At 35.9% G+C, this 21,632-nt stretch overlaps 1 protein-coding gene across 2 annotated transcripts in view; it reads left to right on the top strand.

Moving 5' to 3' along the window:
• Positions 1-21,632, top strand: part of UHRF2 (ubiquitin like with PHD and ring finger domains 2) — an 82,178-nt gene that overhangs the window by 15,124 nt on the left and 45,422 nt on the right. For both annotated transcript variants that reach the window (XM_058043465.1, XM_058043464.1), the window contains exons 3-4: positions 4,756-5,018; positions 15,331-15,549. In XM_058043465.1, the coding sequence (XP_057899448.1) occupies positions 4,756-5,018; positions 15,331-15,549 (482 nt within the window). The remainder of the gene's footprint in view (positions 1-4,755; positions 5,019-15,330; positions 15,550-21,632) is intronic.

Here is a 21,632-nt window from a genome sequence, read left to right as displayed (position 1 = left end):
CCCGCCACCTGGTACTTCAATGAGCTGCACTATTGATGAATCTGGATACTGAACACAACCTGACATAGTGCTGAATTAATCAGGAATCAAGCCCAGTGGCACCCAGCCCTCTTGATCTCTGAAGTCCAGCTGGAACCCCAGGGGGTTCATTCTCTACCAAATTTCTGTAGCGTTAATGCAACAGAGGCTGCCACACATATGCAAGGTAATTTCAGTTAGACTTCTGTTTGTTCTCTGAGAAATCAGGAAGTCACAAAATCAATAGCTTAAATATGGAGACTCAAGCTTGTGTGCTTCCTTTTTCTTTTATATCTATTTATTACAATGAGAAGAGCTCCAGTTCTTCAGCTCTTAAGCTTTACAATTAATCAAGGAGTGTAAGAGGTAATACGAGAAAGACTGATCTGAGGAAAAGAGTACTAAAATGTTTATTTTTCAAGGATATTACATTTAAATGTGTTAAATATCAAGTAGTCTCTTAGTTGCTTTGTTCAGGATTAAATCAGAAAATAGAAAATGGTGATATCAGCAACCATACTCAAGGAAACCTGTTTTGTCAAGTCAGCTGAAATTTTTGTGATGTCTCATTCCAGAGTGCTAACACTTTCTCCTTCATTACTTGTGAAGTATTACTTTTTCAGTCAACAATGTGTTTTCAGTATATCTAGAGAAAATTAAGGGTATAGTAATTTCACTGTTTGTTATTTGTAGATAACAGTATGAATGGATACAAATTTCTGATTACAGTATTTGAAGACTTTGAAGAATGTTTTTTTACCCAGTATTGTAGTTCAAAGGTTGCAAACTTACTTAATGCAAGTCAGTAGAAAAGGCCTAGAGCCTAATGAACTGAGGTACATTAGGTGGCTAAATAGGTGGATATATTTCGTGATTTTTGCATTTCATTGTCAAACAATAAGGAGTAGTTTAGTTACTTCAAGAAATGTTTTAACTTACTTTGTCTGCGCAAAGTCCTGTGTCTTGCTGGATCTTCATCCAGAGCTAGACTCAACAAGATACCTGTTACTTACTCTATGCTGTGCATATTCCAAACCTCTGTGCTCTGCTCTCTCCTTCTGATTTCAGCTACCAGAAGGAAAGTTAGTTGGTATGGAACCTGCAATTCAAAAAACTATTAAAAAAATAATGGTAGAGCTGGTATTGGAACTAAAAGTTAATAATAAATTATTGTTAGATGGTTAAAATACTGATTTAAACAGAGTTTCTCTGTGTGGTCATTGTGTATTATATAAATAAGAATATTGTAGCTTGTTTTATAGTCCAGTTGTACCTGACATCTGATACAGTTCTGTGGGCTCTGAAGGACTAGCAGTGGATGGATTTATGTGCAACTCTTGTTCCTTGTTACTAAGAATTGTTAGTGGTATCTGGTCTAAGAACTGGGAGACCATCCCAAGATGGACCTGATGTTACTGAACAACATTACCTTGGCTAAACAATGGCCAAAAAGAGGAATAACAGGATGAGTTGCAAGAGAGCAATTATAGTAACAGTGACTTGGGTGTGCAGGAATGATGTTAGAAAAAACAAAGCTCTTTCAGAAGCATATGCGTTTCATTTTCTGATTCTATTTCTGGTCAATTTTTCTTTCAAAAAACACTGACTGCAGTAAAAACATTTTAGCCAAGAACACTGGCTTGGAAAAAAACCCCACACAAATGGAATCTGTAATTAAAATCAGTGTTTGTTTAATACTGTTCACAAATAGCTACTATAAAACAGTTCTTACACCAAACTCCACTTGCACAAAATTATTGTATTATGCTCCTCAGGAGTCTGTGGTAATAATTATTTGCTCTGACTCTTTGCAAGCGTGGGAAGTATGTTGTGTAATTATTCACATGTAATTACTTATGCATGTATTTTAAAGGAATGATTAAGGGAGTTTACATTGATGTATTGTTTTATTACTAGTTTTTGTTGTTCTGGATCTGGATATGATGGATTTTAACTTGACTACCATGGCTTCTTTGGCACTTGCATAACTGGTTGCATGAAGTAGCAGCAGATGGGGAATCCTTAATAGTGTGTATCTCATTCAGCTGTATTTTGGAGAAGAGGAAGTAAAGCACCACTGAGCTGCAGCTAGTTCAAACATGTAAGATTACATAGGGATGCCTACATGAAGGTTCCTTTTAGAAGTGTCAGAATTCACTTTTCATATTTAAAATCAATCATATTTAAAATCTATTTAAAAGAGATTGATAGATTTAAAATACAGCTCTCCTTCTCCGATTTGTTTGTCATGTGGCTGAAATTGTCGTCCTGGTAATAAGCTGTACTTTGAATACTGGAAATTCTAAGAAAATAAAAATACATGTTGGTATTTTACATATGCGGAAGAACAAAACATAAGGTTTGGGAAGTTATCTGAAGAAGAGGAATGGCAAGAGTAAACCAGGAATTCTTTTAATGGAATAAATTTGTTAGCTCAAACTGCTGTCAGTTGTGCTTTCAGATACTGAAGGATTGCTTTACTCTAAATATTAAAACTTGTTGAATTTTGCTCTTGTGAAAATACATTAAGATTATTATTATAATATCTTAGAAATTAGCCTTTGGAGTGTGTGAGAGTAAGTATCTGAATGGCACAATGTTGGTACCTGACAAAGACTGTAGCTTAAACCATATGTGTATTATGTATATGCATATCTGCATGTGTCTCATATTGATGTTTAATCTGCAGTAATTCTGTTGTAATAATTTTTTTATAGGTGATGTGCTGTTGAAGTGTTTTTAAAATATTTTATTTCAGCATTCTCGGTATTATTAAGGGAACATCTGTTTATTATCTGAAGACTTGAGAAAATGCAACAAGATTTAGAATAGTAAAATGGTTCGTTTGCTTAATACCAGTAGTAATACTGTGGGTACAGATGGGAGAAGTTCTGGAGATGAGTTCCATTTCTTACAGTCATAACATTCTGGCTGACTCTGGTGGCAATCTAGTGTCATGGTTTGACACTATACCAGTGCCCCCATGAAAATGCGTTCTCCCTAGTGTCTGCTGAGACGTGACCAGGAATGAGCAAAGCAGGCCTCCACTTAGAAATAAAGAAAAGAAAACTTTATTAACTAAACTACAACTCTAAGTAAAAAGAAACACACAGGGAAAATGGAAACCTTCCAAAACATTTCCTCCTCCCCCCACCAAATTCCAATACATCCATCCCCCAGATTTCAGCTCTCAGTCCATCACCATCCTTTAGATAATCAATTTTCAATTCATCAAGAGGAGGAGTCCATCTTGTGCCATAGGCTTCCCCAGGAAACACAGCTGAAACCTCGTGTGCTTCCATGTCACTCGTGGCACCGCCTGGAGAACATCTGCCATCGTGACCTCTTCCTTCCATGCCCAGTACTCTCAACATTGCGCATGGAACAGAGCTGCTTCTAGGGTTGTCCTTTTAAGGATGCTTTGTCCCATTCCAAAAAGAGCACAGTCTCACTTTTGGGACACCTGTCCCCCCCAAATTTCACCCCTTGGGGCTGAGGGGTCTCAACACTGAACCCTCTTGGCTCTGAACCATTGCCTCCCCCTGGATGCAGTCTCTGTGTCACAGGAAACATGGTTCTGTCCATGGCTATAACAAGAAAAGTCCAGCTAAGGCCACTCCATCATCTCTTCCCACCTAAGATTCTTCTCTAATCTTCCGCCATCTTTCACTTAACCAGACCTTCACACTTGCACATTTCCTTCTTCCATTTCATCTCTATCTCTCTTCTAGGAAAGGTTAATGTTCTGCAAAGTTTTCATTGTCCAAAAAAGGGTTAAAATCTCGGGCTCTGCCTGCCCAAAACGCCCACAGCTTCTCGCTGCACCTCCCTGCTTCTTCTCCTTCTCGGCTGCGCTGCCGGCACAAGGTAGCAGTCACAGGCACAGGCTGTACCTCTCTCTCTCTCGGGGGGGCTGCCCGATGCCTCCTGGTGCTTCTCCCACCCTTCCATGCCGGGGCCTCTTCACCTCCCATGTCTGTCCAAGGCCCAGCCTACCTCACCCGGCCGCATGGCTGCCCAGCAGCAGCAGCTGGACCAGGGAGAGATCCGAACTCTCTCCTCACTGGAACCCAAGAGAGCTTCCCCTGGGAGTGCTCTGCTTTTAACCCCTGTGTTCTCAGAGGTGTATCCAATGTCCCCAGTGGTCACACCAGGTGCCAATATTCCAATCTGAACACCTATTGGTGTGACCACAGCATATCCCAGAAAACTTACTTCCTCTCAAACCATGACATCTAGATTTTTTTTGCATCTGTCCTTGAGTCTTTAATGATTAAAAAAATCTTGCAGGACAGAAAGGTAGAAGCTAAATAATAATTCCAGGTTGGAGGCTCAGGAAGGTCTGTAAACTCTTTGGTTTTGAGCTAGTATTTTAATACTGTGTGTGCTTATCATAGCCATAAAGAACAGTGGGTGAAACAAGAGAAAAGGACAGTGGAAGAGATCAGGAAAATTTTTGGATTTGAAGGGAAAAAAAAGTTAGTATTGCTTTTTAAAATGACATATAATTTATATTTATACTAGATTTTAATGAAGGAAGAACAATAAAATACTAGAAGTGCAAATAAAAGTATTTATGACTGCATATTACTTGAACTTGCAAGTAGTTATTATCGTTGATTGTTTTACTGATAACAAAGTTAAGCAGTAGCACAGTAAGTTGTCAGATTAATTTTTTTCTTAATAATTGGTGTTTTATAAAATGAGCATAAAATCATTTTTGAATTTTCCTTTTAGATAAATGAATTGGTGGATGCCCGTGATATCAACATTGGAGCCTGGTTTGAAGCTCATATAGAAAATGTTACCCGAGCAACAAAGGGACATAAGAATGGTAAACCTCAAGGGAAGAGCGGTAGCACTTACAAAAGGACTAATGGAAACTTAAATCAAGATCATTCTAGAGAAAATGCAAATAGTTTGGACAGTACACCTTCCACATCTTATTCAGACTGTATGGACACTGATGAAGAAGCTATTTATCATATCAAGTACGATGAGTAAGTGCTCCCGATACTATTTTGAGGACATCACATGTTATTTTTTTTGTATAAACTGAGAATTTCTTGAAGAAGCTTGGAATCAAAGAAAGCAAGTTCAATATTGCAACCAAGAAAAGAAAAAGTAAAAAAAATTTATAACGCTTTTCAGTTGGATATAGCAAATCCATTGGCAGCAATGATGTCTTTCATGCCTAAATATTTGTGAAGTATTAGTATCCTCTCCTTATAAGAATATTTTTCTATATAAGAATATGCATCCTTTCTACATAAGAAAAAGAACTATATAACCAAATTTTTACAGTTGGTTTTTTCAAGTAAGGTTTTTAAAAATTTTTAAAAAAAAATATTTCTGCTGTATATGGAATTCCTCTAAATAGAGTTGAAGGAGAGCTCCCATTGAAGCAAATTTGTGTTACTTAATTTGGATTTATTTTATTCCAAATAGAGTAATTGTGCACAAAATTTTGGATCTGTGCTTATAGTAGAGATTTGTTATTGAGAACTTCGTGACTGAGGGCTTGAAACTAATCCTGAACTGGAGGAAGAGGGCATTAAGGGTAGAGTTCTTTCAAGTTAGTTTAGGGTTTTTTTTGTCCCTTGAGTATTTTAAATTTTTGATACTGAGATTAGTAAAAATACTGTAGTCTGTGAAATATAAGGTTGAGGTAGAAGGATTCAGAGTGTCCTGAATACAACACAATAGTTAATAATTAAATATTAACTAAATGTAGATTTCCACAACACTTTTTTACAGTAACTATTTCTACTCTACAAGTTTTAGTACATTACTGCATCTGAATTACAGAGAGGACTTTTTGTTTCTTGTACATAATAGATACAATTTAATGCACTTTTTGGACTCTATGCTATGTTTGGATTCCATATCTGCGTCTCTAAGCATTTTACTTAAAATGTTAGAGAATTAAAAATTTGAAAATTATGTAGTCAACTATTATGATCAAAACAAAAAATATTTTTCTGTGCAATTACTGTCCTTGGTGGTGTGATTTCAAAGACTTGTCTTTAATATTATCTGATTTTACATTACTGTGGATATCTGTAAGTTAGCAATTGGCGTACATTTCTGAGAAAGTGTTTGTAACTATTGCTGTGAAATTATGGTGATTTTTTTTTAGATGTATTATTTTTTTATGAGTTGGAATTACAGAAGTAGAAAAAGTTTCACAACAGTTCTGATTTTTCTTTGGTACAGTTACAGTCTTACTAAACTAAGAGATTGACCTCTATTTATGTGTGCTTCCCTTTCAGCAAGTGAAGACAGTCTTTTTACTCCTACAAGGTGCTTATGTGTAGCAGCTCTATACACTTAGTCAACAAAATTAGGTAAAGCACAGAAGCATAATGTGGCAAGATGGTCACAGTTAAACTGATAAGTCTTATGATATTGGAAGTTAGAGCTTTCGGAAAGAAACATTATTGGAAGCTGCAACTTGTAAATTTATGAGTGAAAGTTCTTGATAGATGTTCCTGATACAATTATTTTGGGGGCTCACTTTTTTTCTTTTAGCATTACCCAACATGCACATTCCTATTGTAACTACATTTGTACTTCTACCACTTTGTTTTCATACATTAGTGTTTACGTCTGATGTCTGTAGACAACACTTTTATTCTGCCACCTCTTTGCTTGATGTGGATAAGTAGGAAGATCATGGTGTGCTTTGACACACAGCTGTTCTCTGCTACAGAAACATATTAATTTATCTCTTCACTCCTGTTCTTCATGCGTCATATCTTACTGTGAGTACTGTGCCCTACACAGTTACTTGTGTGTGGCTGTTTTGTTTTTCAGGTTTGGATTAAGCATTTTGCTGCCAGATGTACTTGGCATTTTCTAGTCTGTCCTTGTGGTGCTGTTTTGGAGAAGCTTTTGTCTTTTTTATCTCTGATAGATGGTGGCTCTCATGGGTGACATAGTTTTAGCTCCATCTTTCCTACAACAGGTGTTCTTACATGACACAAACATGACACAATCTCCTTTATAGATAGAGTAAAAATATAGAGTAAAAATTACTTACAAATTAAAGACATAAACCTGGTGCCAGTAAAGCCATCAAAATTATTTAATACATTGGAAGAACTGTATGTCAGAGATGGGCACAAATGCACAACTTCTCAAATCATAACTGATGCTTTTCCAATTTGAAAAAAACCCAATCACCACAAAGTTTACAGTTGATAGGATTACAGGGATAGGTCAGGTCACCTGTAATGCATTGAATTGGTCTACTCTACCCCCTGGACCAGTACATTCTCCCATAGCAGTGTTTCTTAAGGGGTGAAGCAGGACTTGCCTTTTTCTTAAATGAGAAAGCTGGCTTTAGCACCAGGTGCTGCTAGACTTACGTAAGTCCTGTACAAAACCTAGATGCTTTAATATGCAGTTTTAGATTTCATAAAAGTGTTCCTCCTCAGAGGGGTTCAGTGTTCATTTGTTCCTCTTTCTGTTTCTTGTTTAAGTAGTGTAGTTAGAGTGAATGTGAAAGGAAAAAAATATGAGAGCTCTTTTTGCAAAGAGTATAGTTAAGAGAAATTGCCCTTTCTGGGCAAGAATTAATTATAGTAATCTCAAAGGGGTAACCACCTTCTGATTAAACAGAGCTTTCCTTCCAGCTGTGACTGCTGCAGATAGGAGGTACTACACATTCCTCAGTGATTTTGTAGATAACAGCACTGGTGAGTTGTTTCTGTAGTAGATTTCTCCCACCATTTCCACCACCATGCCCCACCCCAGCTATGTGTCTAGTATTTAACTAAATTGCTGCAATAGTTATAAGGTCCACTTATTTCTGCAGAGAGAAAACCTTGGGCCCTTGGGAGGAAAAGAACTCGGTTTCAAATTGCACTTATCAAGAATTTTGACTCCAGTTCAAAGATTTATACTTGTTTGAGAGCCCTAATTTCACCAGTGAGCAAGACACCAAAATACCAGTTTTCTTACCAATGCTGACTTTCAGGCAGTATCAGATTTCTTGACATCCCTTTCTGGCTATATAACTTCTGCATGGCAGTTCATCTTCTGCTTTCAATTTCTGAATGCAGGTTTTTCCCTGATGTCAGCAGTTTGAAGGTGTGTTCCTGTTTTTGTCAGTGTTTCTTCCTCCCCTTAGACTTTCTTCCCTGTATTTCCATTTCACATTTGCATTTGTGGGTATCACAAGGAGCCATTAAACACTTTGAAGTCAAGGATGTGCTATCAGGGTTCATACAAAACTATCATACATTTCTTTCTTCTGCTCCCAGCAACTGACTTTAAATGCAGAAGAAATTAACCTGTCTGGAACATAAAAAAGCTGAATGCTGATTTAAAAGGACTTGTGAGGAAGCCAGCACATGCTAAGGTCCTAAAATTAACTGAGATAACTGTAGGTGATCTCCACCACATTCTTAAGCTTGCTTAAGAATCACTTCCAAATCAGAAACAGGACATTTCAGTAGCAGAGTAGCACCATAAGGACGTGCCTAGAATGCTGTGTTATATCAGCATTTGCCATTTCCTCTTACCTTATTGTGTTTCATGTTTGTTACTGGTGTAGCACTGGTTATCGTGTACTTAGTTTCAGGGAGAAAGTTCTCATTCTGCAAGTGTTGGCTTCTTGATCATTAGCTCCCCAAAGCAGCAGGAAGACTTAGGGTTTACCCTAAGTATTTGGATTGCAATCAAGTAATGTCTTGTCCTTTCTTTTCTTGTTTCAGTCATTTGTAATAAAGTCTTTCCATTTAAGAAGGCCCTCAGCAGAAGCCACAGGGAGGCTGGATGTTTCTGCACATGAGAAATTTCAGTATTGCAACTTACATGCAAGTACAAATTAAGTATGACTCAAGTGTAGGTAACTTCTTACAAGGCCATTGTTCTGGCTGATGATATTCCCCTCAGGTTTTATAACAATCAGAGAATTTTATTTTAAACCATGAGGTAATATCTGCGTCATATGCCATATAAAGTATGCTGCAGTTATTTCTTCTAGGGAACTAATTGCTTCTCTTTACTTCATGCTTAATATAAGCTGTGGAGTAATGCCCTCAGATTTGAAAGATGTACACACACGCACATGTTAAGAAAATTAGGATTTCACTGTGTTGCCACAGAGGTCAAAAAAGTGTAGTCATCCTGTGTGGCTGTTAAAGCAATATACAAGACACAGTCTTATAGCTGGAGAGCACAGACTATACTGAGGGCAATGAGGAGAAGAGTTCTCTTGGTCAAAAAAACCCACTTTCTACTTGAGTGTAATTCACAGCTGAAGAGATTGTCAAGAGAATAGTAGTATTAAGCTTGCTATTATTTTCTTAAGGAATGGTTTGAAGATTAGACTTGCTTAGTTGGGTCCATTTTCTGAATGTTTTTAATATGAAATTTTCACATACAGGTAGTAGGCTGGGATTTAATCTGAGAATTCACTTAGATCACACTACTGATAAATTGATTTTTGGACACCAAAAGACATTATGGGCCGTTCTCAGATGAAGTAGCCTCTACTTCTTTCTTATACTTTGCTTTCCGGCTGTGTACATCTGATAGTGAAGTTGTATTGAATTTTGTAGTTATGTGACTGTACAATGAAGTGCTCTTGTTTCCTAATATATCTAAAAACTAGGTTTACTTGGTGAATGTTACAGTGTTTTTCATTCATCAGTCAAAGAAATTAATCCTATATCCAGTGGGGCCTCATATAGGAAAGATTCCCTGCTTCTTTGAGAGGTATCTGCTTTCTGCAGCAAACTGCTCTGTTTTGTCTTCTGTGAAGAAATGTCAAAATACATTCCTTTGCATGCTATGTGTTTCTCAATTAACCCTTGTAAATGTTTAGTTGAGTTGTCTTTTTTCTTTATATACATTTGACCCAGAAAAGAGTGCAAATGAGGAGGATACATGTTATGAGATTCCTGACTCTAGTCTGAGACACTGAAGTGAGGAAAGGGAAGGACATGAAGTTAATGACTAGAAACATGACAAAGTTATGGGAGCTATAGACTGTAGTTTTTTTTATAGCACTTATATGCTTTTGTTTATGTTGGAGAGTTTAGAATTTCAGAAGAGAAAGAGGAATGAAAGCTGTATTGTCTGCTAAGTAGAATGTTAAGACAATCTGTTCTTAAGAGTACCACATGTTCTTTCTGACCTTATGTCAGTCACAAAATATATATAATTATATTTATAAGTAGTCTGAGTGACTACTTGGAGCAACTCTCCTAGCAATGTAATTTTGTTTTCCACTTCCTAGTATCAGTGATTAGTTTGTTTACTCCTTCAAAATTTTTACCTCATATAGATTATTAGACAATCTTAAAGTAATCAGAGCTGATATGCCAGATGTCTTTTTTTCTATATATCCTCACTAGAAAGCATGCCACCAGAATCATTCATACTTGAAAGTATTTTATGGGAGTAGCTACACACCGCTGCTCTTCATTTCCAGAAGTTAGTTCCTTGTAAGGTTATTTGTCCCATTTGCAATGGGTTTCTGACTGCTTGTTCTGTATTTTATAATGTCTGAGTATTTGTATTGTAGTCCAGGTTTTGGCAACAGGCATTTACTGTAAGACTCTGATTTCTTACATGGTAGGCACCTTGTGCAAACTGAATAGGAAGAAGTTTGAGGAGACAGTCTAGGTGTTTCTTATGGCTCTTTAGAAAGGATTTGGGCTAAGGGACGGAAGCTTTGCTGTCCTAGCAGGTGTTTGAGAGAACAACTAAAATAATAACGAAGTTTTTTTTTTTGTTTAAAACTGATTCTTGGTTTAAAAAATTGCATTAACAGTGAGAATAAGATTGAATGTTACCACATGTTAATTTATCTTGAAGTAGCTTTAAGTATTCTCCTTGCATTTCTGAGGAAAGTTTTTTGAAAAAATGCATGACTTGTCTGCTATCCAAGGTAGTAAACCTGTTTTTCATGATATTCATCTTACTTAAACTTGTAATACAAAATTAATGTATTAAAAATTGAATGTTCTGTGTATTTCTTACACTTCTGAACTTCTGTTTTGATACTCTTGTTTCAGGCTGTCTTCTTTCAGAGTATCCATGTTGTCCATACAGGACAGTTGTGTAAGACTAGAAGTTACATTTTTGGAAACTCAGAATTTAAGTAATTGGGAAACTAAGATGGTTCTCTTCAGGCTATTGATACAGTTTCTCAGTGTTTAAGCTGCTTAGTTCTGTAATTATTAGTTGTTAGGTAAAGTTATCAAAATCTTGTTTATGTTCCATGAGACTGATTTTTATCTTTATTGATATTCAGTATCCCTTCAAGTCTGTCTTTTGAAATATATTACTTGTTTTTCTTGTAATAACAAATTATCAGACCTACTGTTTTTTTGGAAGTGCACAGCTTGACTACCCCAGTGATTTTTTTTTCCCATTAATAATTGTGGCTTACAGTGTAGTGCTTTTTGTAACACTGTGTTGGCTTTCTCAAACAGTACAGCAAAACTGGGCTGATTATTTCCTCAGGTTAGAAGGGAGTGGTTTTTAACCAGTTCTACCTTCTTAGTCAGATTTACCTCTTCCATGAGTTCATTCCTTTCTGTTCCTTTTTTTGTTTTTGCCCTTCTATCCCTTCCTTCCGGGGTTGGGATGACTCATTTCTGAATTTTATGATTGAGAAAATAAATGATACTTCCATTTTATTAGTATTGGAAAATAATTTTTAAAATTGTGCATCTGTACTATCATTCCTCACTGTACTGGGGTGGAGAGTGGTTGGGGAAGACTTTACTTTTGTTTTTATTTTTCTGGTTCTAGTTGTTCTAGTAACAGCTGGGAAAAGTGTTAGAGGGTATGTTGCAAGGTCTCAGTAAACTGAGCAGGCTTGGGTTTATTCTGACATGGAACTACCATGTATCCTAGCATTGTAGCATTTTAGGAACCGCTGCCAACCATCTGGCCATAACTAAGAAATACTGGAAGTTTTGCTTGATGAATAATTCTTTGCTATGGAGACTGTCTACAAAGATAGGAAATCTCAAGAAGTCCTTGCTATGCTAGTGTTGGAAATGCTACAGGGAAGAATTAAATTAGAGGTAAATAGAGACATCCTATGGGAGATATTCATTAAATTCTTAGGATTATGCTTGCTGCTATAGCTCCTTTTTTTCAGTATTAGTTGCCAAATGTCCTAAAAAGATGGAAAACCAAGAAACTGTCCACAGCTGTTTTAAATTTAAAGGTTTAATTTTGCCATATAATCTTCATTTCAACTGTACAAATATATGCTAGGCTAATTAAAACATTGCTGTGAAAATTTTTGTTTTCTCTTTAGTGTGATCTTAGGATTTTAAAAGTAACTCAATAAATGAGAAAACACTTTCAGCATATGTTTATGTCTCACAGTAGTCATTTATTAAAACTTCCTGGAATGGGCAAGAATTAATTTTCAGGTAATTCTTGAGGACACAATACCATATTTATTCTCTTTATATTTTGGTTTATCTACATCCATATCTTGTGATGTATGCTAAATATTATTCCTCCATATTTAAGAGATTAGATTTTAAATTAATGTGATTTTTACAAATGGCATGTTAAACTTTAGGAAAATGAATGTGAGATAGTAGCATTTTCTAATGTGACCGTCATTTTTTTCTTATTTAAATAAATTGTGGCATTAGACACATTTGAGGGCACAAGTTTACAGTGAAAGTACTCTTTACTTATCAGTATAATAATGAATAGTGGTACTGAGCTTAACATACAGAGTTTAACTCTGCAATTTTTAGCCTAACTCAAAAACTTGTGGCAAGTACTGCTTTTGCTGTTTTGCCTGTGGTATCAGTTGTGGACCAATATGAAGGGTTAAATAGCTAGTAGCATTCATCAGCAACCATGAAAACATTTCTCCTTATGCATAGCAGTAAAAACATTCAATATCTGTAACCCTTTGCAAAAGAAAAGTAAAATGTGGCAAAAGACATCTGTTTTTTTCTACAGTTCGTTTCTTTGTGTTTTGACCCGCTGATTAGAGTCAGCCTTCCTTTTCTTCCTTTGGAAAACAGTTTCTGTTTATAAAAGGGATTGGAGGGGAGTGTCTTTTGATAACTGACAGGGAATATTTTTGCTTGGGTTTTTTCATGAATTACTTCCAAGAACAAAGGTGGAGACATTGTTAATTATGACAGTCTTTGAAATTCCACATCAGTACAATAGGAAGGATCTGTTCTGAGTTCTATAGTGGTGAGAAAGACAACAGGAATCTTAATTTAGGGAAAAACCCTTGTCCAAAGCTCGCCCAGGAAAAACAGAAGCTGAAGATATTTTACTTTCAGAAGAGAATAGATTTTTCAGATCAAGATTAAGTTTTTATGAATGTCAACTCTTGTAAGTCAAATATTTTAATTTTTTTGGAATAGTGACATAGGAACTTCTAAAATGTTTATTTGTTATATTTATGATTCCATATGTATTTCTTATTTGATTATTTCACTGTATACATAAATGGTGTCTGGTTTTGATCTATCTCCTCTTGTTTCCTGATGTTTAGGCAATATTTTGGTTTCAGAGTTCAAGTAAACTGAGTGTTTGCTATGTTCTACTTGCTGTCTTCTCAACCTTTAGGAAGGGTTTACTGCAAAAACTTTTGGAACTGATTAGTAGGTCAAACATAGCTGTCTTAAGATTTCAGTAGCCTATTGTACAATAATGTGATGTTATTTAGGCATTCAATAAAGTAGGCACGATCTCTATAGCTGTTTTTTGCTCTTTTCTTATTATATGTAGGTGAATCAATCATGGTTTTTGTGGATATAACAGTTAAAATATTAATAATTAATATGGTAGAACAATATGGTAATTCTTTTGGTGAAAGTTGGATGGCATAAAGGCAAAACCTGAAATGTTAGCTTTTCAGTATGCGCTGAATTTGGAAACAATATGGGAAAAAACCTTAGGAAATGTGGAGAGTTACATTGTATGAAACTATTGTTTTGATAATGACTTGATCACAGTCTTTGTATGATGTAACTTCTGTTGTGAGGAATTTTATAATTAGGGTTATAAAAATGTTGGTGTAAAAACAGGCTTTGTATTTAACTTTTTAAGTAGTTAGAGAAATGTTCTTTTACTTAGCCATTAGTTTATTGGAAGGTACACCCACTCTTAAAATCTTGCCATTCATGCTTCATTAAACAAAACTATCAGTAGTTGCAAACTGCTGTGTTAGTTTCAATAGAAGGCATAAAGCAAGCAAAATGAACTAGTTTAAAATGTGTCCAGTTTCACTGGTGGACTTTCAGTCAACTGTTCAGGAGTAGACATCCTGATTTCAGGCTATACTCTGTCATTCTCATGCTCTTAATGATAGTTGTTTTAGTACCACTTACTACTAGTACAGCTTACTACTAGTAAGTTGCATAGTGCAGTTTTCCCAAGACCTTGAAATATTCTTGTTTACTATAGGGGGAAGCATGTTGTAAAGTGGTAGAGCCAGACTTTTATTAGCAAGAGTAGGATGTTGCCATTAATATTTAACAATGTGGTTTGATAAAGGTGTATTAATTTAATTGTGAGCACTCTTGTTAAAGTGCCAGTAATTTCATGATGAAAATACAATTTCAGATACATCATCCTCAGCATTGTTTGTTAAGAAGGGATAATTTTAATAGCACCTGTTTATTTGCAATTTGTTCCATGAACTCATGTAGTACTAGCTAAGTGGTGGGAGATTATCTGCCTACACACAGTATGAAAAAGTAACTTCACTTTAGGATCTTTTAACTTTTTGTTACAGGCTAGCTTTTTTTTTTTTTTTTTTTTTTTTTTTGCAATTAGTATTTTGATCCTGTCTATAGTCTGCTATTTTTCCAGCATACGTGCAAATACAGGCTCTAGTATCAAGTAATCAGGCTCAAGAAATCAAGTAATAGTTTCCTTATTCAGAGGAATATAGGAAAACTGTAGTTTTCATGAAAAGTTGTAATGAAAACTACTAACTGTAGTTAAAATGAAAAGCATCTCAAATTTAAAAAGCATCTCAAATTTCCTTCCTGCATTGGGATTTTAGTTGGAGTGCTGTCAAATAACACTAAATTATTGAGAAGTGCATATACATTTACTGATTTTTTTTTTAAAAACTCATGGAAGCTATTTTTCCCATCTGAGATGAAACAAATTCTTCGTTTGTATTTAGAGGAAAGCCATATTTTTGAAAGGATAATAGGTTGGATTTTATGTTTTTTGTGTGCCCAAAGAACATTTAAAAACTTTTACTTCTGAATAAAGTTGTCTGTGACTTTCTTTTTACTGTTGCCATAGTCATAATCATTGGTGTTGTTGGTTTTGCTTTTCAAGGTACCCAGAAAATGGCATAATAGAAATGGACACAGTTAATCTTCGACCCCGAGCAAGAACCATTCTGAAGTGGAGTGAGCTAAAAGTGGGTGATGTGGTGATGGTTAACTACAATGTTGAGACACCAGAAGAAAGAGGATTTTGGTTTGATGCAGAAATTACCTCTTTGAGAGAAATCTCAAGGACTAACAAAGAGGTTCATGCTAAAATTCTGCTGGGGTAAGATTTGCTTGACCAACTCAGAAAATCTCTACATATCATATGAAATGTATTTGGTTTAGTTTTTTTATCTGCTAGTCACCACTAGATTAATTTTAATGTTGTACTTTGATTCCACAGCTGTGTGAATTACAGAATTACAGTGCATGGTTTTTACAAGGTGCAGACTTAACTGTAAGTCAGAATTTTTATTTTTCAGGAGATTGCCAGAGGCAACCATAAAGGTTTTTATGTATTATGTGTGATTCAGACTGGTCAAAGCATGTTCCAGTAATTTTTTAGATAATTGGGAACCCCTAGGTCTCACTGAGTATGGATCATCTCTGACAGTTTGAACAAATCTGTAAACTGGCTAAATAAATTTTTAAAGAATAAAATATTTATTTAGTATTATAACCTCTGATAAGTAAAGTGTGGAGCTGCTGTTAAGTTTTCATTGTGACTGAGATCACCTGAATATCTTTGCTTTGTTTTACTATTTCATTTTAAAACTTCTGTACAGTGCTTTAGGAGTAGTGTTTTCTGCAGATATCCTTATGATATTGATGTCAGTAAGTTGTGTTTTTGCCTTCTTAGGGATGGAACAGATGACCAGTGGATGATTTAATGTTGGCACATCCCACATTTACTCATGAGTGTTACCATTGTTCTGGGAATGTTTTCCTGAGAATGAATTGGACTACTAGCATACCTTGTAGTTTTCTTTACAAGAAAAGAGGATGCTGTATCTCTCTTAGTGTGAGACATGGGGGAGACACACAGAAGTTGCTGTGAATCTGGTCTAATTCAATATTTTGTGTAAAAGTGCAACCTTATCTAGTACTGGGGAATAGCAAAGACATTGGCTCAGTAAAGCATGCAAGTAAATGAAAGTCTGTTTTGGGGATAGGTTTTAATTTTAGAATTATAGTAGTTTCCTAGACACTCTCAGTGCCTTATAGTCATCTTTTATTAAGTAGAGCAGGCACATGGACTTGTTTTGTAGGCAAAGGAAAAAATCCCCAGACTTGAAATACAAACCTAGAAAAAAAGAGAAAATATTTTGAATTCTTAACTTGAAAGAGAGAAGAGATTAAGAAAGGGAGGACAGGATCAATGGAGAGATGCAGATTTTCATTGTAGTGCATTTAGTGCTAGTGGCATTTGGTGAGTCAGGGATGGGTTTCATGGCCTTCTAAAAATAGAACTGCCCAGAGTACAGTTTACATCAAGTTCAAATGTCTGTTGATAACATTATTTAAAACTGCCTACATGGATTCTTTCAGAGTTTTCCCCATCTGTTTAAAATAGGATGATCAAAATATGTTTTTGTCTTGATTTGACAAGACAGATGTCTGCTAAGGAAGGCAGGAACCTCCTCTGAAATGGAAAATGTAAACCCCCTCCCTCTGAATTGCTATAATTTTGAAATGAAAAGGCTCTCAGGCAAAGATACGGGACTAGGAATAACAGTTCTTTACTAGGAAGACTAAAAATGCAAATGTAATAGTACAACAAAAAAAACTACTGACAGAGTAAGAATAGAACACTCATCCTGACACTCAGGTCAGGATGTCGGTAGTAGTCTGATAAAATGGTGGCTGCAGTCCTCCTGCAGTGACAGGTGCGGTTCTGTTGGAGCAGTGATCCCGTAGAAGGATGCAGTTTTCCTCTGAAGGTCCAGTGGTGGTGTTGATGGGCCTGGTCTTCCTCTGGGAATCCAGTGGGGAAGACAGCTACTTCTCTGGGAATCCAGTGGAAAAAGCTGCCTGTGATGTTCCAAATCTCAGATTATATCCAGGTAGGAATGCTTGGCTCTTTCCCCTGGGCAGAGCATCTCCCAGTGGGATGATGATGTTTTATCAGTCATGCAGTGACACTCAATGGCCCATTAACAGAAGATTTCTCCCTGAGGGAGGATTGGTTGTGGAAGAGATAAAGAAAGCTGCCCAATTAACAGAAGATAACTGCCCCACATCTAACAGATAGGAATAGAATACCCCCCCCCCCCCAATATTTCCAACCTATGACAGTTTTGTATTGGCAAAAGGAAGCACCTGGTGGCTAGTAAAAAATTCTGCTTGGAACTCTATAGGGTAGTCTTTTCTATATCCAAATAAACTGATAGTTATGCTTCAGACTAGAAGATGCTAAATTCAAATACTGTCAGTACTGTGGCTAGTACAATAGGGTTCCCCCTGATACTTACACTTATATCTTCTGAAAGGAGCTGGGCAGTAGACAAATACCTATTCTAAAGTGATGAATTTAAGTCCATTTTTCAGATGGAATCATATTTCAGAGAATATTCTTCCTAATTAAGAACTCTGGTTTCCTATAAATGTTGATAGATTGTATATGCATAATCAACTTGTTGCAGAAAGTAAAGTTAACCAAGCCCTGACATTTCTTAAATTTATCAAAGAATAATTCTGTATCACCTGTACAACCCAACTCATTCCTCTCAATTAGTAGTAAATGAACAAGGCAAGCCTCCTACTGTACATAAATTTGTGTAAGGAGCATGCAAAAGTAATTGCTTTGAATTTCAGGCAAGTCGATTTGCAAATTAAAAAATAACCTCAGTGTTTCATTGTTAATGAATATATAAATAATATAAAATACATTAATTTAGTTTTGAATTATAATGCAGTTGTTGTTATTTTAATCTAATAAAAGTAATATATTTCTAGTCTATAATATTAATATGTGATTATGAGTTCTTAACATTATGTTAGCATTAACTATTTGTCTCAAATAAAGGTGAAATTTATTTTGAATTTTTTATGATTATCTGTTAATGATTATTTGATTGTATGCTAATGACTAGTTTTTTGTGTACTAGTTAAGAGCAACCTTAGCAGGCAGTAAAGGGAGGCATGGGGGAGACTCTAAGGGTCTTAGGGTTGCATCAGATATAATAATTGCTTGGAATTTTTTCCTTTGTGGTGTTACATCAATGAGGCTTTGTATAAAACAATTTTGTATGCCATATTTGAAGGTTTAATTTATTGATCTTGCTATTTTTGACAAAGATTTCCTGAAGCTGTTGATATAATCACGGGAAATAACAAAAATATTCTGGTTTTGGTCATGCTATGAAGCTAGTAAAACATATGATGAATACTTTTTTTAGGTGCACATTTTGACATGTGTATTTGTTTGGTGTTACTGTTACTCATATCTTAGTCATAACCAAAAGGAAAATTCCTGTGCAGTCTGTCATCATTAGCTCGTCTTTTGGAAAATATATATGAAATAGCGAATTTTACCACATAGAGGATGAGAGACTGAATAGGGCAGGCAAACATCATTATACAGAATAACTGACCACTTATTTATTAATTTTCATTTTTATAGTATTCACATTGCAGCTGAAATTTGTAATTTTAGGATGTCTAAAACATATAGAACAGGATTTTCTTTGTCTCAGATGCAAATGTTAGGGAAATAGCAGTGCTTTGGGCATGGAATAGGGTTTAAGGTTTCTCATGACTCTGTGTTCATGCTTGCAGTTCAGGATCTCTGAATGTGAGTTTCTTATTTTGGAGTATCTGTGGTTCCTCTGAATTTATTTTAACTGGCAAGGTGTTCCATCTCTGGTTTTAAATATCCTCTGTTTTTCCCTTTGGGGAGAGTGTTTTATTTCCTAATGACAACACTTGTTTATAGTCCAGAATAATATGACATGTTGTCTTTGAGGCTAAATGTTCAGAATTTAGCCTTGGAGCCAGTGGATATGTTTAAATTCACCATAGCAAATCAAACCAAAGTAGATCAAATGATGCTCTGCATTCGCTCCTTCCTAGAATTGAAGATAGAGACCAAATTAGATCTTAGTTTTCCTCAGTAAACACTTGAAAGTCTGAGGACAAGCAAGGACTCTGTCAATACCAAGACTCTTTTTTTTGCTTAAGCCTTTGGAGGTGTGTAAAGGAATGTAATAGAATGGTCTTAAATTTTCCTGTTCATATTTGTCATCTTTACTTCTGCAGGGTTTTGTATGAACATCCTTGCTCCCAAAAAGGAATTTTTTTGCAGATTACTTTCTCTTAATTTTTAAATATTTTTGTTGTGTTTTTCTTGTAACGTGCCAGATCTGCTGTTTGTCTTCCTCTTTCTTTTGATGGCATGCATTCATATTTATCATCCTACTACTCCTTTTATTCTTATCTAGCATGTTTTAGTCTCAGAATGCAATATGATATTTTAAAATTATCTTTATGCTACCTGATACCTGTACAGATTTTATTTTGAACTTCTCCCTTCTTTTGGACAAGATTTTCCATTTATATTTAACTTCTGATTTTTAAAAAAATCATACATATATTTGTTTTTACAGCTTTGCAAAGGCACAGAAATTAAATGCTTTACCAAATAGTGAGGTATTCTGTAATAGTGAGTGAAAGAAGCTGTGCACAGGGTTTTTTTGTTTATAATTTCAAGAATTCCTGTGCCTCTGTCAATTTGTATCTAGTTAAAAAGAAAGTTATTGGTAGTTATACCTTGTTTTGACACTTTGGAAAATAACAGTACCATACTTCCTATCACTTTCAGTATATATTGTGATAATCATCATGTCAGAGTTGTCGTCATGATTTGGTAGATGCCCAATAGTACAGTTCTCACAGTGTTTCTTCTTTAGGTCTGGAATTTTCATTAATGTGGTTTATATGTTACTAATGCTTACATTATTTTCTACCCAAGTAACATCCTTGTTCATTTATTTTATTGTATTGTCTTTGACTATTGCTGGTTGATGTGCAGTGACATTGTTTTGATGCTGTGTGAAATAATAACAGTATTTACTTGGACCCATTTGCTCAAATAACTTTCATGCTGTATCAGCAGATATCCTAGTAATAAGAATTCTAATTGCTGAAGACCTTACCTACCTTTTTTTGCACAGATGTAAAAGCGTCACATTTCTTCTAGGCAACAAAACTAGTAAAAAGGTGAATTTATATCTCTCACTTTCCTCTTAAGAGAACACCTCTTGAATCAACAAGACTGTTTCAAATCAAGATAGATTCTGAGTGGCCAAGAAGCCTGCTGGGATTTTTGATGATGAATCTGTAGAGGTGATGCCTAGAACTTTTTAAGCATTTCTTTGTACTGCTTTTGCTAGAGTCTATGGCTAGAGATTGCTCTTTTTGTGATACATAGCCTTAGGGAATAATCTCACAACTCCTAACAGGAATGACTCTTGACACCCAGAATGTTTTGCATACTACTTAATTACCTCGTTGGACAAAAGAAATCATGTTAGCCGAAGTGGTGTGTGAGTGTAATTCTCTATTTGAACTTGGAAATGAAGTTTACTGTACATTAAACTGTTCACTTCTAAATTCCAGATTAGATTTTTAACCTTTCTTCAGTTGTGGTTTCAGTTTTGAGGAAAAGTCAAGAATTAAAAGATTCAGTGGACCTAAGGACAGAATATTATTAATGAGACTTCTGAGTAGTGTGACATGCCTTTTGTGAATGATTCAGGTGTACAGGACAAATATCCCAGGAGATATTGGGACATCCTGGGTTCTAGAGAAATGTTGTTATTCAGCCTGTATTGTTTCTGTCAAATGTGAAACAGAAGAAAATTATCTGACAGAGAATTACTCTTTAAGAGATCATGTGTAGAGTGACTCCTGTAACCATTCAGTGTAGGATTTGTCCTATTTGCAAGATCTTTACGAGATACAGTACCTTGATTCAGCAACTGTGGCATTAAACTCCTGGTGTTGATACAGGCTAGGGATGAACTCATGGGCCTCAGCCTTGCTGAAAAGGACTTGGGGTGCTGATAGATGGGAGGCTGGATGTGACCCAGCCATGGGCACTCCCAGCCCAGAGAGCCACACGTGTCCTGGGCTGCATCCAGAGCAGGGTGGGCAGCAGGGCAGGGAGGGAATTCTGCCCCTCTGCTCTGCTGAGACCCCACCTGAAGGGCTGCATCCAGGTGCAGGGGATGGAAAGGACATGGACCAATTGAAGCAAGTCCAGAAGAGGCCAAGATAGTTGAGGGGAATGGAACACCTCTTCTATTAGGAAAGGCTGGGAGAAGGGGAATTGTTCTACCTGGAGAAGAGAAGGCCTCAGTGTGACCT

This window comes from Melospiza georgiana, chromosome Z (assembly GCF_028018845.1).
Source record: "Melospiza georgiana isolate bMelGeo1 chromosome Z, bMelGeo1.pri, whole genome shotgun sequence".
In the NCBI taxonomy this organism is placed as follows: Eukaryota; Metazoa; Chordata; class Aves; order Passeriformes; family Passerellidae; genus Melospiza; species Melospiza georgiana.
This window is presented reverse-complemented; position numbering and strand designations above follow the sequence as displayed.